The 18,204-nt window shown below is 43.7% G+C and overlaps 1 protein-coding gene across 4 annotated transcripts in view; it reads right to left on the bottom strand.

Moving 5' to 3' along the window:
• Nucleotides 1-1,606: 1,606 nt before the first annotated feature.
• Nucleotides 1,607-18,204, bottom strand: part of ctbp2a (C-terminal binding protein 2a) — a 54,048-nt gene continuing 37,450 nt past the window's right edge. For 3 of the 4 annotated variants that reach the window (XM_061838029.1, XM_061838032.1, XM_061838030.1), the window contains 8 exons: nt 9,892-10,046; nt 8,430-8,574; nt 7,964-8,170; nt 7,433-7,647; nt 5,979-6,109; nt 5,574-5,701; nt 5,372-5,489; nt 1,607-2,519 (listed from right to left, as the gene is read on the bottom strand). In XM_061838029.1, coding sequence (XP_061694013.1) covers nt 2,333-2,519; nt 5,372-5,489; nt 5,574-5,701; nt 5,979-6,109; nt 7,433-7,647; nt 7,964-8,170; nt 8,430-8,574; nt 9,892-10,046 — 1,286 coding nt within the window. In that variant the 3' untranslated portion in view covers nt 1,607-2,332. Of the gene's footprint in view, nt 2,520-4,094; nt 4,174-5,371; nt 5,490-5,573; nt 5,702-5,978; nt 6,110-7,432; nt 7,648-7,963; nt 8,171-8,429; nt 8,575-9,891; nt 10,047-18,204 lie in introns of all 4 variants that reach the window. The other variant, XM_061838033.1, reaches the window with a different exon arrangement.

Genomic DNA, 18,204 nt, shown 5'->3' with positions numbered 1-18,204 from the left:
CTCAAAAACATATTTGCATAATTATGCATGTGGTTGTTTAAAAAACAAAAAAAAAGGATATCCTAATATGAACTACCAGCATTGATGTGTTCAGTACCAAAACAAGCACATCGTTTATTATGTGGATTTTGGAAAATAACTAAAAAAAAAATGGACAAAGCCATCGTCGTGTTTTCAAAGTTGTACCGAAGCACTGCACATTTACGACATTTCGACGTGAATACGATCGCTCGAACGAGGTCAAGGAAGCGCTTGAAAAAAAGGGAGACCTTCCCTTTAATAAGTGGACTCACTATATTGCTTTTGTTTTTAGCTGACATATTTATTATGATTGTATTTGAAAGCTCATAATCTGTATATTTTTCTGCTGTTTTTTTTTTTTTTTTTTGGGTGGTTCATCTTGAAGAAACGACATCACAAGGGCGTCGAGTTTACCGATGTATTTTTATTTTTATTTTTATTTTTTTTTTGGTAGTACCTCAAGGGGACGTCTACAACCTGGTGCTTGTTTTTCTCGTTTTTCATTTCCGTTGCATTACTTCAGCTCTTCAGCCTCTCCGGTTCACCCTCACGCACCTCATTTGTCGTGTAAAAAAAAAAAATGTCTCGTCACAGAAATGACATCAAAACCAAAGCAGACGGGTTATTAACATGTTGTTACCGTTTACTCAACTTATTTCTCGGTTTGGAGCCTCCACCTGTGGTGTGTTGCTTGGTATTGATGCAATATTTGGTTTGTGGAATTGTTTTTTTTTTTTGGGAGGGGGGGCATCACGACATCGTACATACATGCAAGAGTGTAACATACAAAAACAAAAATATGAGCAAAAAAATAACAACCAGAAAAATAAAAACATTTTTCAATGTTTTAAACTAGTGACTCCTTTTGTAATGCTGTAAATTTCTCACTTCCTGAATGTTTTGCGCCCTCTTGTGGCGGTTGAACGTACTGCTAGAAATGAAGCAATGTTTCAAGTTATGAAAAGGGGAATCTATTACAAACAATAAATGCATTGTTTTAATCGTTTTTTTTTCCAAAACTTTGTAATATTTTTTAAAAATTACTAGATATATGACGCAATTCCTTATTCTGGTTTGATTTATAACGTTTAAATCACTGAAAATAACTAAAAAAAAATTAATTGTAAAGCTTTTATGTAGTACGACCACCACTAAAATTATGACTGATTAATTTGCATTTTCCCTAATTAAATTATGTTGTAAATAATGGTAAATTTAAAAATAAAAAGTTTGAAAAAATATTTTTTTGTAAATATTGGTATTATTTTGTGGATAAAACTATTAGGAATTAATGTGATTTAAAAGCCTTAATTCACTTCACAAAACGTGTAAAAGATGAAATTAATAAATACAAATTATGTCCACCAGCAAAAGTGTTTATATTTTTGTTTGGCATAACGTAGCGCAGCGGCTGTACGAGAACCTTTGTTTACATAATTTGAGACTTCTATAACTATGTAGTTAATATTCCCCACGTCCGTCAGTATGATGCAAACCATAACCGATAAACATCGCTAAAATAATACTCGGCAAATTGAAAAGCTAATATTTCAATCAATGTTCCACAAAAACACATTCCATCAACTCTTTATCAATTAGGACAGCATTTTTTGTTGTTGTTTTATTGGTCGTTTCCAGCTGCACTTCATGTTATACCGTATGTTCACCTTGTACAAGAACAAACAAACACAGTCACGCTAAAAACAAACAAACAAAAAGTGGTCACATGATTTAAGAACATTTAACAACCAAACTGCACATCAAACTAAATGAAAATGAGGAGGAAAAAGAAACTAGAATGGCTTCAATTTAATTGTTGCTTTTGCTTTGATTCCTTCTCAAGTTGATGATAATGCAAATATAATTTACTGATTGGATGATTTGGTCATAAAATGTTTTTTTTGTTGTGTTTTTTTTTTTTTTTTTTTTTAATACTAATGAGGACGACTCCGGCTAAAAAAAAAAAAACACGCGTTAACACTTGCAGGAACAGAAACAACACTTGCAACACAACATTGAAGGAAGAAGGAAGAAATCAAAAAATGACACCAGACGCGTTTGCTGCTGGAAGGAAGGAAAACCTGGGGGGTGGGGGAAAGAGAGATGGGGGGGGGGATAAGAATTCCATCCTGCAAGTCCAGGAGGGATGTGACAGTCTCATCTGCGCGTCCTCCGTTGGGTCCTCCAGGATGAGCGGGGGCGGGGGCGGGTGCCGGACCTTGCCCGGCGGGTGGGCGGGCGGTCGTCCGTCCGTGCCGGTGGCATTTGAGCGGGGTTGGGGCGGGGCGGCGGCGGCGGCGGCGGCGCCCGGTCACGGCTCGCTCATGTGCTCTCTGCTGGGGTCGCCGTGTTTGGTGGGCTGGTTGGGGGAGGTGGCCTGGGACGCGTGGGTGCCGGGGGGCAGGGAGTGGGCGACGGGCACTCCGCCGGGCAGCAGCCCCTCCAGAGGCCGGGGGATCCCGCCCGGCGCCACGCCCCCCACCACGCCTGGAGGGAACCTGGCGGCACAGAAAAGCTTTTAGACGAGCTGCTTTCTTCTGTGCGTACAATTGTGGGTGTTGAAGTTATGCAACAGTCACAAAAAGTTGATTTTTCTTCATATTTACAAATCAGCCACCATTTTCACGGCGCCATATTGCCGGTGTGACGGTCTGAGCGCTCCCGGTGCTGAAATGTCTTTGTGTGATACGCATAAGCGTATATTAATCAAGAAAGGGGAACTATGACACTGGGTGATTTCTGATGCGCATTTAATCACGAAGGGACTTTTCAGCACGGGGGAGCGCTCAGACCGTCACGCGGGTCAAAAAGAGCTGGTCGACGGTGTGGGGGAATTGAACCAGAGCAGAATATTCACGATGCACGAGACTTGTTGTGCTGTTGGTTGTCACAACAGACAAGACAAATATTCAAAGGGGTCATTCTATGGAATACCAGCTGAAAAGATGAGAAAATATTGATGGATTTCGCCAATTAAATGTGATGGATGGTGCCCAACCAAAATACACACACGCTGTGTAGCGATTGCTTAATTTCAGGTAGTAACTCTTCTTCTCGATCTCAAATTACCAAGAAGTATTTGTAATGCCAAGTTGGCTCATTTGAGAACAACGCGTAAAAAAAAAAAAACGACAGTCGTCTCCAACGTACACGGAAGCGTGTTGCGTCCACACGTTAAACTTCGGTAAATCTCTCTCCGACAGACTTGGTTTTTTTTTTAATATGCATACCCAATATTTAAAAAAAGAAAATAAACCGTCGGTCACAGTGATGTTTAAGTAGGTTAACGTGTGGCCGCAACGCGCTTCCGTGTTCACGAGCCGTCAAGTTGTGGTCTTGTTTTTTTTTTTTTTTCTCCAATCAGTTAATGAATGCGAGTTTGTGTAAAACCAGGGGTCATTTATTTAAATATTGGTATTTGTGTTGAAAAAATCTGAGTAGCTCCATCGCCATGTGGGATTTATTCTCGATTGAGAACAGATCCGGCAACGACGTATTTGTATGCGTCCAGACTTTTCTACGCTTTCAAACTCTTCAGTTGTCCAAGACAAGCGCAAGCGGGTTAACAGTCCAGTTTCTTATCGGCGAAAACATCGACTTCACCATTAAATATGGTTCCTCTACGCCAAGTGTCTCTCATTTTTCCACGTACCTTCATTTATTATCACCTTGTAAATGTTTAACGGTATCGGACAAAACTCTGGGCGTCCGTCGTGCTATAAGACGTGTTTTCGACTTGCTTGACCGGCACTTCCGGCCAGTCACGTGACTTCGGCGACGTGGGCGCAAGAGCTCCTCTATACACAAAGTTGTGGTCAGTCACGAAAAAGCAGTTTTTTTAGTCTACATGCATGTTTGATGTCGCTTCCCGTAGGTGGAATGACCATTTGTCCACATAGTTAAGAAATTTGGGGGAAACCAAAGGTCAATTCGGGGGGAGTCATACAGCGAATAGAAGGTCAGTATGGAAGCTGGGGAGGGACAATACACAGTATGGGTCAATGTAACACACAATACGTTTTTTTTGGGAGGTTTGGGGATTTTTTTTTTTCTCATCACCATAATTGATTTACCTGCTTTGACAATTAGGAATATAATTTGTCCTGCATCCCCCCCGTTGCTATGGCGTGTACCATGGTTTGGTTCACTCGGCTGTGTGCGAGAGAAGCAGTTCAGTGCCAGAATTAAGTCGTCGACGCTGGAACCTCCAAAGTCGCTTTGCGTTTCAAATCGCGCGTTTGAGCGAATGAAAGGATGCGACGCCAAATGATAAAAGTAAAAATGAATGCTGCAGAAAAGAACAATTTAAAAAAGTAATCATTTAATTAAAATTGAAAAAAAAATGGTAATACATTTATTTATTTGGTCATTTATGTGGAATTACACCATTGGTGTATTTATTTGTTTAGTATATCTGGATGGATAAAAATAAATTGTGGGATTACATTAAATAAATGTATCATTTTATCAATTTATTAAATTACATTAAAAATGAATATTCATTCAATCCAGTTAATTGAAAATAATTACATTAATTCAAACAGTGATGCAATTACATTAAATTAAGATTTATTGTTTAAATTTAAAAGAAAAAAAAATCAAAATTCAATTAACTTATCGAGTTAATTGTAAAATAAAAAAAATTGATTAATTTGATATTTAATTCATTTAAATAAAATTAAAGAAAATGAATGAATTATTGAGTTCATTTCCACAAAATGACTTAAATTGTTACATTTATTTCATGCTGGTGTAGAATTTTTAAAAATGATTTACAATAAATTAGATGAATGGATAATTAACAATTACATTAATTTAAATAGTTATGCAATTACATGAAATTAATAAGGATTTACTGTTTAAATTAAATGATAAATCCAAATTTAACTAACATATCTAGTTAATTGCAAATGAAAAAATAATCATTTGATATTTAGTTCATTTAAATTAAATAAAATGAAATTATTGAGTTGATTTCCACAAAATGATTTAAATTGTTACATTTATTTCATGCTGGCGTAGAATAATTTTTTTTTTTTTTTTTACGATAAATAATGAGATGAACGGATAATAAACAAATAAATAAATTAATAAATAAATAAATGAGGGTGCATTAACCCATTACAGGAGGGAAAATGGCAAAATTCACATAAGAAAATATTACAGGAGTCTTGATAGTATTGGCGGGCCAGATTACAAAACTGAGAAAAAGCAAAAGTGAAGTCCAAATGTTTGTTCGGACTTCTTGAACCGGGTCCACTTTGGAGGTTCCAGCGTACGCGGCCCTGGGTTGTAAAAACGTGGCGCCCTCGCCACCGAGGCCCACTTCGCCACACCCCCCCCTTCCCACCTGTAGGCGGCGCCGTTGATCTCCGGGTGAGGCTGCGGCTGCTCGATCACCCCCCAGGGCGCCGAGGTGATGAAGAACTCTTTGTTGACGCAGTTTCGCAGGCTGTCGGGGATTCGGCCTAAATGTAAATTCATAAAAGAGTGAAAATATTTTGTCTGCGTGCGTCGCGTCCACCCGCGCTCGAGGGCGGAGTCCGGCGTACCCGTGATGGCCCGGCGGATCTCCGTGGCGGCGGCCTCGCGCATCTCCAGCGACGCCTGCTCGCTGTACCAGGCGGTGTGCGGCGTGCAGATCAAGTTGGGGGCGTCCTTCAGGGGACCTTGAGAAAAGCTAAAAAAAAAAAAAAAAAGAGCCAAAACCGCGAGCGTCACAAAAATAAAAATGAAAAACTACAAATGTGTGGGAAATTGTAAAAATGCGACCCGCTGTGTCACGAGAGATCAGCGAGTGCACTTTGAGAAATGATCCGATTTGAATTCCACGACAAATAATCTGTCAGTGCCATTGACGGATGGCGACGGGCGACAAATGTCACTTGTGTGTGAACCTTTGCGAGACGCTTTTATCAGGTGGCGTGTCGTAAGATTATGATCAAAAATGGACGTACCTAAACGGTTCCGACTCGTGGACGTCCAAGGCGGCTCCGCGTATCCTGCCTTCTTTGAGGGCCTGCGCCAAGGCCTTCTCGTCCACCAGGCCCCCCCTCGCCGCGTTCACCAGGAACGCGCCCTGACGCATCTGCGACCAAGACAGGTTTTGTGATGATGGGAAAGGCATAAAAAAAAATAAAAGATCAATGAAACGTTTAACAAACTTCATATTTACATTTATAGAGCTGGCTTATAAAACGCACATACAAGTACTATAACTTTTTGGGTTCTTCTTTTCATAATTTGAACATAAAGCATGGATGCAGAAATTTTGTGACTTTGTTGGTCTTTAAAATGATTTTCAAATTAAAAATACGCCTCCAGTTAGAAAGATTTTTCTGTTACAGGAATAAAAAGCACGCATCTGCAAATTTGGCGATTCTTGTGTTTTAATGATTTTAATGAACTAACCGAGAACCAAGGGCCACGTTTTAAAAATGTTTTTTCATTTGAATTAAACACATTAATTAAAAACATTTGGAGATTGGCGGCACGGTGGATCAGCTGGTAAAGCCTTGGCCTCACAGTTGTGACGTCTCGGGTTCAATCCCACCTGTGTGGAGTTTGCATGTTCTCCCGGTGCCTGTGTGGGTTTTCTCTGGGCACTCCGGTTTCCTCCCACATCCCCAAAACATGCAACATTAACTGGACAGTCTAAATTGCCCCTAGGTGTGATTGTGAGTGCGGCTGTTTGTCTCTATATGTCCTGCGATTGGCTGGCAACCAGTTCAGGGTGTACCCCGCATCCTGGCCGTTGACAGCTGGTATAGGCTCCGGCACTCCCCGCGACCCTCGTGAGGATAAGCGGCTAGGAAAATGGATGGATCAATTGGAGACTAAATTGCCCCTAGGTGTGATTGTGAGTGCAGCTGTTTGTCTCTATGTGCCCTGCTGATTGGCTGGCAACCAGTTCTGGGTGTACCCCGCCTCCTGCTTGTTGACAGCTGTGATAGGCTCCAGCACTCCTATGACCCTTGTGAGGATAAGCAGTTCATTCCCAGACCCGCCTGTGTGGAGTTTGCAGGTTCTTCCACATCCCAAAAACATGCAACATTAATTAGACACTCTAAATTGCCCCAAGGTGTGATTATGACTGCGGCTGTTTGTCTCCATGTGCCCTGCGATTGGCTGGCGACCAGTTCAGTTGACAACTGGGATAGGCTCCAGCACTCCCAGCGACCCTCGTGAGAATAAGCGGGAAAGAAAAAGGATGGATGGAAGGATAAATATTTGGACATTGAAACGGCATTTTTTGTGATCAAAACTGCAATTGTCCATCTCCTTTTAGAAAAAACAAATTGTTTTTGTTTTTTTTGCTAACGTGTGACAGTAGCACACCGCATGCATTGAAAGGAAAAAAAAACTAGCTAAGCTAAGCTAAGCTAAGGAAGTTGCGTTGCGTTAGTCGTGCCTGCTTGATGGTGAAGTCGTTGATGAGGTGGTGGTTGTGCTCGTTCAGGTTGCAGTGCAGAGAGACGCAGTCGCTCTGGTAGAGGAGGTCCTGCAGCGTGTAGACGCGCTGCACGCCCAGCGAGCGCTCCAGCCCGTCCTGCAGGTACGGGTCGTAGAAGATCACGTTGAAGCCGAACGCCTTGGCCCGCATCGACACCGCCTGACCCGCGCGACCTGGAGGGGGCGCAGCGGAAACCGTGACGGCTCGGACGGGAGAAACCCGATGGGCTCGGGGCCCCCCCAAAAAATAGACACGATTTGTACACCTACACACTCACTCACTTCAACAGTCCCTTCGTACCAATGCACCAAAAAAGAACATTTGCCTAAATGAAGCTCCTCAACTTACTCAAACATAGTTCCCTGACACTAAGCTGTCACAAGATGGCGGTATGGCAACACTTTTATCAAAAGGAAGCTGCTCAACTAACTAACGTCATCGGAGTTCTTTCGCACCAAATTCCGACTTTTATATTTGAAAGAAGCTCACCGAATCCGATCAGGCCGAGCGTCTCTCCGCGGATCCTGGCCGCCCCCGACGCCACCTCCCGGATCTGCTCCACGCTCTGGACCCGCGTGCCCTCCCGGAGAGCCTGGTACAGCCAGGTGTTCCTCCTGTACAGGTTGAGAATGTGACAGAGCGTCGAGTCCGCCGTCTCCTCCACGGCCGCCGACGGAATGTTGCACACGGCGATACCTGCGGGGGGGCAGGTGGGGGGGGGGGTGCAGTCGCGTTTCTGTTAGAGCGACTTTCAACCCACAGAAAGCGGAAGCCGGCGGGGGCCACCGATTTGGGACCGCCTCTCGATTCCGCCACTAACACAGTCATGGAAATAATGACTAAGGTACATCGCTCGGCAACGCCGATTCGGAACGCCCCGGCAGATGACGTTGCCGTGGCAGCACAGAGAAGCTGAAATCTGATTGGACGAAAAGCCAACGTTCCCGCGTCTCACCGAGCTCTGCGGCCGCCTTGATGTCGATGTTGTCGTAGCCGCTCCCGATGCGGATGATGATCCGCAGCGCCTTGAACTTCTCCAGGTCCTCCCGGGTCAGCGTGATGGTGTGATACATCATGGCTCCCACCGCCTCGCTCAGCACCTGCGGATCGTGCAATTTAAATTTAATACATTATGCCGCCATGTTTGGCGATTCTCATACATCCTTTGCAGTTTCGCATTAGCCACGCCCACCTGTACAGCCATTTACCGAACACTAGAAGAATATTGAAAGGCGCAGTCACGCAGGAGCTGATGTCGACCACAGCTCACGGCCAGTCGCTCACACGCTAAAGTCACTACAGTGGAAATGTGAGCTGACCACAACAACAACAACAACAAAAGCAATATTCTAAAGGTGTAAACATATGTCTGCCATCATCTAAACGCAAATGTCTTGTCACGTGTGCATTTAAATACAGAAAAGCTGCCAAATCGGCTGTTTTAGTCGCATTCAACTCGAGGTGGCGTAACCAAAGCTTTGGAAAATTAAATTCACAAAACTAACCGCTAACGGAATTAACTTCACCGCAGAGGATTAGCGTCGCGCCAGGAATTTCCATATAAAACTTTTTTTTTTTTTTTTTTGCGTATGTGTAATTTATTGGTTGCCGGAGGGGAGCCGGACGCTTAAGCCGAGGTTAATAAAGCTCGTGTTGTGCTTTAATTCTGTTCCGGAATCCAACAGTTGTTGTCTTAATGGCTTTAGGCGATGTTTTAAGTTAACATTGTAAGATGGTTAAATGTCATACAAGTTTAAAAGATGCGAACTGCTGCCGAGCAGAAGGACAGCTCAACACATTCTTTCCCGGGTCTTGTATGCTAAAATCAACCCGTTTATTGCTGGGGATAAATACCGTAATTTCCGGCCTACAAGCCGCCACTTTTTTCCACACGCTTTCAACCCGGCGGTTTATGCGGTGATGCGGCTAATTTGTGCATTTTTTTCTAACGGCCGCGAGGGGGCACTTGAGCGGAAAAGGTAAGAGTGAGACCGGTGGACTATATATGCCAAGGAAGTGACTTTTACCGGCCCTGTTAGCGCTGCGCTAGCGTTAGCGCTGTGCTAGTGTGTTGGTGCTGTGTCTCAGTGATATTTACCGGTAAGTTTTATTTTAACCGGCCCTGTTAGCGTTAGTGTGGCGCTAACTTTAGCACGGCGCTAGCGTTAGCACTAGCGTGTCGCTATCGTTAGCACTAGTGTTAAACTCTTTCTGTGTACTGTCTTTCTTTGTAAATATCTCATGTTTTTATGTGGGCACTTGCGGCTATTACACGGCTGAGGCGTATGTATGTACCAAATGGTATTTCCTTTACAAATGTACTCGGTGAGGCTTGTCACCAGGTGCGGTAGTAAGTAGCAAGCACTTGATGGCAACGTGAGGCGATATCCTACTTTGCACTGAGTGGTAAATTGCACCTTTTCGTGTATTTCCTGCGTGGACTGAGCGTCGCAGAAGGCCACGGTTGCCAGGTCCTTGAGGATGGGCATCTCCACCGTGCAGTCACGGCCATCCAGCAGCGCCACCAGCGGACGCGGGTGCATGGGGCCGTTCATGATCTGCGGCCGGATACCTGCCGAGACACGCCACTTTGATTATTCGCGCTGAGGAGGAAGAGAAGGACGGGGAAATGATAACAGGAAGTGTTTCCCTGCTTGGACTTGCATCACACACACAAACCGTGTTGCTGTGCCTGCTCTGTTCCCCGGCAACAGGTTCACTCATCCTCTGAGGTCACCACCTCAATCATCCAATTAGGTCAGCTCACGTTTATAACCCAAAATGAAATGAAAACTGGGAACTATCAGGAAAAGCTGTTGGGTGTCCGCACATTATTCCCCCGGTTGCCGGCGCCTGTTGTCATGGTGATTGGAACATTTGGGCAGGATAACGACATGAATTTTATTAAGTGGCTTCCCTCGCCGATGGAGGGAATCGTCTTCAACGTACGTTGGCCAAGAAAGAGAGAGAGCGAGAGAGAGAGAGAAAAAGAGAGAGAGATGCAGCGCTAATGAATCTATAACAGTCGTCCCCAAGCAGCGTGTCGTTACAGATCATTAGCTGTACAACAGGAAATTGTCCAATTTCACTTCCTTGGTCCAAAAATCATTTATTCATGACTAATAATCTTTTTTTGTTCTTCGCCACTTGCCCACTAAGTATAACGGCAGGCCGAGTAATGACGAAAGGGGGGAAAACGTGATGTTTTGTTGTAGTTATTTCAGGTTGGCGCTCTTCTGCGCTTTGAATGTTCCAGATTGAATGGCGCGAGAAAAAGATCGACACGGTTCTTCCCACCACGAGGAACTCGCTGTACCAGGAGTGATACAACAAAACAATCAAGCTCCCACAATATGGGTCAGCGTATACAGAGAATGCTAAAAAGTCAACACACCCCTGTCCTAATGCCAAGTTTTTGTGAAAGTGCCTCTCACTTGTCCTAGTAGGTTCTCTTTTTTTTTTTTTTTTTTTGACATTTTGCATTCTGGCAGAAGCCTCAAGGTTTTGTCCAGGGGTGTGTAAACTTTTTATATCCACTTAAAAATACATTTTATTTGGAACAGCGTTGAAATTATGGAAGCAAGCCGTAGAAACGTACAATTTAGGCCCTTAAGTACCACCGACACTGTAGACTCTTCAGTAATCCTCCACGAAAATCCACTAGCAATTTGTCCCCCCAAAATCTTCATCATCAAATACTGTATAGGTGCCACAATTGGGCAGGAAAGCAGTACTTTAGTCTCAATGAAGCACCTCAACTCATTTCAATGTAGTCTCTTTTTTTCAATCCACCTAAGTAGAATGTTTGCCTAAATGAAGCTCCTCAACTTACTCCAACATAGTTCCCTGACGCTAAAATCTCACAAGATGGCGGTACTGCAACGTTTTTATCGAAAGGAAGCTCCTCAACTCACTTCAACATAGTTCTTTGGCACCGCAAGATGGTGGAAAATTATGAATTTTATTGTCTAGCCTGACACAAAAATGTCACAAGATGGTAGTACTGCAACGCTTTTATCAAAAGGAAGCTCCTCAACTCATTTCAACATAGTTGTTTGGCACCACGAGATGGTGGAAAATTGTGAATTTTGTCTACCCTGAAAAAAATTGTCACAAGATGGCGGTACTGCAATACTTTTATCAAAAGGAAGTTCCTCAACTCACTTCAACATAGATGTTTGGCACCATAAGATGGTGGCAAATTATGAATTTTATTGTCTACCCCGATACAAAAATGTCGCAAGATGGCAGTACCGCAACACTTTTATCAAAAGGAAGTTCCTCAACTCACTTCAACATAGTTCTTCGGCACCATCATGTGAGCTCTCTATGGTAGAAGCACGAGAAACGGACAATTTAGGCCCATCGAATGAAGTACTACCACAAACTAGCAGACGAACTCAGAAGCAGATGCAATAATTTTCGCAGATTCACATCCAAATAGCATTGTGTACAATTTAAATATTTAGCATTTAATAGTAATATTTTTATAATAATAATTATTATAATTTTAAATAAGAAATATATGTAAATAGAAATAAATAAATAATTTTATAGTATTTTATAATTATGACTTGAAAAAATTGGGCACCAAAAAAAAAAGAAGCAAGCCTTCAATATTTTATAGTATGACCAAAAACTATTTTTATTATGTTGGGCATCGACGCTCCCCTTTGCCGTCCCGGTCATCACTCTCCAGGTCTCCCGCGCCGAACTATATTTTTTTATGGCAGCCTTGTGACTCGCTTTTAAAACGCCGCAGATAAAGAGATGATTTTCTTTTCTTTTTAACGACGCGTTTTTTTTTTTTTTTTTTTAACGCCGCAGACCGTTAACGACACGACTGCGCGGCACTTCTAATAAAAGCCGGGCTCCATCTAAGTGCCTGAACGGGGTATTATGATGAGAAGTACAGTACATATGAAAAAAAAAAAAAAAAAGGTCATGAAATGAATAATGAGTGGCAAACGACCTTGAGACGTGGCTCTGTTTGCGTTATTATTCACTGGAGCTACCACACACACACTGAGGACGCTGAAGAACCTTTCGAAAGTAACTGTCGATTATTGCCGACTGAAAGCATTTTTCTCCGGCATAAGAAGGCGGAACGTGCCGCCGCGGTAAACGCGTGATGAAATCTGGAGATAATTAACCCCCCCACCCACACCCCCCTGGTAGCGGCTTGGATATCAAAATAATCCGGCGAAGGAGCAATTCAAAGAATTGTACGCATCAACAACATTGGAATGGGAAAAGCTCTTGCTGGTAAAACATAAAAAAAAAAATTAAAAATAAAAATCAAAAGCACAATAAAATATGAGAAGCAAAACATTCCGTGGGAATTACCAGACAGGCGTACCTTATGATGATAAAGTAATGGATCCACTCCACCCCACCCCCGAAAAGAACTAGTGGGAATATCCCATAAATAAACGAATACAATATTCCCCTTGAATAGTTGCAGGAAGAATTCCAAGCGTACATGAGAAGGTGTTTACTACAGAGGCAGCCATTATTTCTGCTTTGATATTTTTATAACGAAAGTTAAAAAAAACAAAAACAAAAAAAGGGTCCGAGAGGAGCCCGTGATTTGACGACATTCTGTACTTGTGCGCGGTTTGAACAACTTCCGATGGTCGCAAAAGTGATGACAGCAGAGTTGACATATTTTCAGTCAACTGGCAGCGCGCGCCTCCAAAAACGAGCACGCTTGTCGTCGCCGTCTGCGGCGGTACAGGCCACACCCACTCCACACGGTCATCCAATCACATTCCGACACAACTGTTACTACAGCATACTGTATTACAATAATAGTATCCATCCATCCATTTTCTTAGCCGCTTATCCTCACGAGGGTCGCGGGAGTTCTGGCGTCAATCCCAGAGGTCACCGGGCAGGAGGCGGGGTTCACCATGAACTGGTTGCCAGCCAATCGCAGGGCACATAGACACAAACACATGCACTTACAATCACACCTATGGGCAATTTACAGTGTGCAATTAATGTTGCATGTTTTTTGGGATGTGGGAGGAAACCGCAGTGCCCAGAGAAAACCCACGCAGGCACCGGGAGAACATGCAAACTCCACACAGGCGGGTCCGGGATTGAACCCCGGACTTCAGAACTGTGAGGCCAACGCTTTCAAACTTAAAAGAAAAAAAAAAAAGCATGCGATCCCTATGACCGAAATGGTAAAGTCGACCTTTTGACCCGCTGCTTCCGATGACACCGGCATGAGTGCGTTAAAACAGAAATGACATCACTTCTGCACAGACCCACAACAAAGTTTAACGCTTTACAGGTTTTAAGGACCTAAAATTTAAAAAAAAGTTTACATTATCCATTGGCTGTCGAAATAAACAAGACGACGAGAGGAAAAGAATAACGCGGGGTTTCATCCGGGCACTCCTGCAACATTTATTGGACACTCTAAATTGCCCCTATTTGTGAATGCAACTGTTTGTCTCAATGTGCCCTGCGATTGGCTAGCAACCAGTTCAGGATGTATCCCGCCTCCTGCCCATTGACAGCTGGGATAGGCTCCAGCACTCCCCGCGACCCTCGTGAGGATAAGCGTCAAAGAAAGTGGACGGATTGTACACACACACACACGTCGAGGGAATCATTCCACTTTCGGGGTCCCACTCTTCCCGACGCCGACTGCTTCGCATAGAAGCGACGGTCGCCTTGGGAGTCACATGACGACACTTTCCGCCGGTTTACGAAATCCGCATTTGCCCCGCCCTACAAACAAACCACAGCCCCAGATGGCGAGAAAAACGAAACCAGAGCTCAAACTCTCCGCTCCGAATCAGACGCACTGTACAAAAAAAAAAAAAAAAAAAAAAAAAACTATCGCCTTGCTTTTTAAGTAAACATTCGCAAGCGCATGTAACAACGTGACCGAAGACGGTTTACATTAGTCGGCGGCGTATTTAAGGCTGGTAATCTTTGGATAGAATTACAAAGCGCTTGTGCCAAACCCCCGTTAATGTACTAAAAAGAGTTTTATCATTTCCCAGCAGCCGCCCGCCGTTGTCTACAAGTGAGGCGCAAAAGGGCCTCAGCTCAAACTGGCCAAATGTAAATAACGCTTTATCTGACAGCAGGTCGCTCTCTTCGCTGGAGGTCTTGCGGGATTTAATGCGCCGCTGCAAGCCCGAAGGCTTGATAGCGTCCGCCGGCCAACGCTAATCACAAACTGAATGATTCTCCAGGAGCTATGAAAACTTTTTTTTTTTTTTTTGCCAGAGCTGCCAAGCCAGATCTCCAAACCACAAATGGATCGCAGATGTTCCAATCTCAAAAGAAAAAAAAAAACAAAACGAGTTTTTTGGATTCTAATAAGAGACAAGGAGAAAAGGAAGGGGGGTGGGGTGGAAAAAGAGAAGAATAATATATCTGTCCTCAGCGTACTACCAATAGTTGATTTGGTGCTTTTCTATTGGACTATCCTGGCCCGGTAACATTGGAATAAGAAAAAGATACAATATATACACTTCCGTACGTGAATTACTTCAATTCTACTTTGTCAGTACTTGCATTCGAGTACCCCTACTTGCTGATAGGTTGTGTGATGAAAATGTGTTTTTTTTTGGCTAAATATTGTTCACAAACAACTGTCTGGAAAACGGCACGAGTTTCAGCTAAATGGAACGCCCGAACCTAAAAACTCGTCATTCCTGATCGTAAATGGCCGCATCTTTGGAAGAACGGCAAATGGGAAGCTGACCAAACACGATTTGTCTTCTTCATGGAAGGAGCAGACCCGTGCCAGAAAGCAAGTACACCAAAAGCCTGAATTGCCAGTGTCACAATTTTTATTGTACCTCAGAACATAATCCCAATAAGAGTTTTACCGTTGAATTACGATTATTGTGATATGCAGTGAAAGCAGGGAGCAGGCGGAGGAACTGTTAGAAAGATGGAGGCACCCACTGGAAATAATTGGGGTCAACAATTCAGAGCAATGGTGACTGTGGTAAGGAAGTGAAAAAAACTGGTCCAAGCGGGGTGGAACAGTTGGCGGAAGGTGTCTGGTGTTCTATGTGACAGAAGAGTCTCCGCTAGGATGAAGGGCAAAGTTTATAAAAGAGTGGTGAGGCCGGCCATGATTACAGACGGTAGTACTGAAGAAACAACATGAAGCAGAACTGGAAGTGGCAGAAATGAAGACGTTGAGGTTCTCGCTCGGAGTGAGCAGGTTGGATAGGATTAGAAATGAGCTCATTATAGGGAGAACCAAAGTTGGATGTTTTGGAGATAAGGTTCGAGAGTTCGGACGTGTCCAGAGGCGAGAGAGTGACAAGAAGAGTGCTGAGGATGGAGCTGCCAGGCAAAAGAGCGAGAGGAAGACCAAAGAAAAGGTTGATGGATGTTGTGAGGGAAGACATGAGGGCAGTGGGTGTTAAAAAGAAGATGCCCGAGATAGGCTAAGACGGAAAAAGATGAAGATGGCTTTGGCGACCCCTAACGGGACAAGCCGAAAGGAAAAGAAGAAGACCGTCGAATTGAGCCGCCGGGTGAAAATATGGCTCCATTTTCTCGTTTCAAGCGGTTACGATCTTCTTTTATTTTCCGGTTTGGAAGAGCACTCCCAAATCGGAGCGTCAGACAAGTCGATTTACGATCTTCTTGGGGAGACCGTGTTGCAATTGGTCTTCCTTCAAAGTGATCTTCCTTCGGTATTTCACAGCAGATTAACGCTCGCATTGATCTCTAATGTGAAATCCTTCGCTTGGGGAGGTAACAGGATCACATGACGTGACCAACATTGTACACAATACGTGCCGTAGTCTTGATTTTCTGGCGACGGCCCTCCTGGACAGATCACCTACAGACGAATGACTCACTTCGGGGGACTCGTTTATGCCCCGCTGTAATTTTCTACTCAACGGCGATGTCACTTCCACTGGTCGAGTTTCAGGCTTCCCATTGGCGACCGGAGTGGGAAAGGTGCTGAAACGCTCCCCGCTGTAGTCAGCGTGGCGCGATGCACGCCATGGACACCCCCACACCGGGCCCCTCCATTAGTGGAACAATAAAAGTGCAAAAACAAAAGGAAGTGAGGAAGATTTTCCATGGCGCGATGATGTCAAGGCCACGGCGGCGGTCGTCGGGTTCACAGGAAAACTTTTCCGCGCTTGACCCCGAGCCAAGAGCGGCTCAATGGGCTCAGGACCAACAGCTGGTTCGGGTTACCTAGCAACTCCCAAGCCGGGGGCCTCAGCGATGGGGAATGAGAGCGTGAGTAGGGCAGGGGGAGCTCGAGGTCGGGCGGAGGGCCTGGAACACAGTTGGGGTTCTTTGTGGCAAGTGCAGTGATATGAAAGTCTTCCCGAACAAGCACAGGGGGCAATAATCCCATAAGAGCTTGGAGGACATGGGCTGCTGACCAGAAGGTTTTGAGACCCGCTTTTGCATCTTTGGGCAAAGGCACTCCAATTTTGGCTTGGATCATAAAGCACGTAAAAACAAACGATGTGGCCACGTAGGCCAACAGGCCGCAGTACACGACAGATAATGAATACACTGTACACTGAAACATCTCAGACAGCTGGGATAGGCTCCAGCACTCCCCGCCGACCCTTGTCAGGATAAGCGCCAAAGAAAATGGATGGATGGATGAAACATCTCAAATCCTATCACAACAGTATAAGACTAACAGTCATTCTTTGCAAAGGATGAAGAATGCGTGACTGAGAACTGTTATTTTGTCTGTCTACATGCGTTGCTGCACTTCCTTATCTTCTAACCCATTCCTTAGCATAGACGCTATTCAGCATTAGCGTCAAGCGAGCTGAATGGAAGGCTAAGGTATGTTGTTGTTTCAAATACACAAAGTGAATTCTCTTGGTTTTATGTTAAGTTTGACATTAAACATCACCTGGGAAGGCAATAAATAGCTTCAAGCCTCTTTTGAAGAAATGTTGACTAATTTTATTTCTCAGTGTGTAGTGAGTTGAGTCAATCCCACCATACAGTGGTCATATCTCAAATATGTGCTCGTAGGTCAAAAAAAAAGAAAAAAAAAATCAGAGGAATGATGCCTCAAATCTCCCAAAACTCAGTGCAGTATGAGGACGCAGATGGATTACGGCAAAAATACAAAATCAAACCCGCTAAATTTCAATGTCAATCTGGATCAAGGCGTCATCCTTCAAGAAAACAGGAAGTAGCCAATTGCTAACAATAAGATGGACACGTTTGTCGACTGTTGCTGATGTTTTGCGTTATCCTCCACAAACCAGGATGTAGCCCACTCACGGACAAACACAAATGCTTCACTGCAATTTTTTTCTCCCTCTCACTTTGCCATTTGAAGCATGATAGAAACATTCCCCTTGTGCCATTAAAAAAATGCTAAATTCTGATTATATTACCTCATCACGCTGTAATTTTGCTTGAGTATTGCCTGCTGAGGAATGCTACAACTGTTCCCGTTTGCCGCAAAAATGGCATTATTAGGCTATTTTACATCTTGAACCAGGAAGTAGCCTGACAACTAATGAAAACACAAACAATTTCAATGACTATTGTCATTTAACTCGCAACAGGGCCATTCCATTTTTCTCATCATAAAACAAATGGTACATTCCCGTTGTTTTATGTAATTCACCACATAGTATGCTCATCAACAAATGAACAAACACAAATGTGTTTGTTATACTTGGCAATTACTGCTCCATTTTTGCCATTACAATCATAACAAAACAATTTCCCTGTCCTAT

This window comes from Syngnathoides biaculeatus, chromosome 12, assembly GCF_019802595.1.
Source record: "Syngnathoides biaculeatus isolate LvHL_M chromosome 12, ASM1980259v1, whole genome shotgun sequence".
Lineage (NCBI taxonomy): Eukaryota > Metazoa > Chordata > Actinopteri > Syngnathiformes > Syngnathidae > Syngnathoides > Syngnathoides biaculeatus.
This window is presented reverse-complemented; position numbering and strand designations above follow the sequence as displayed.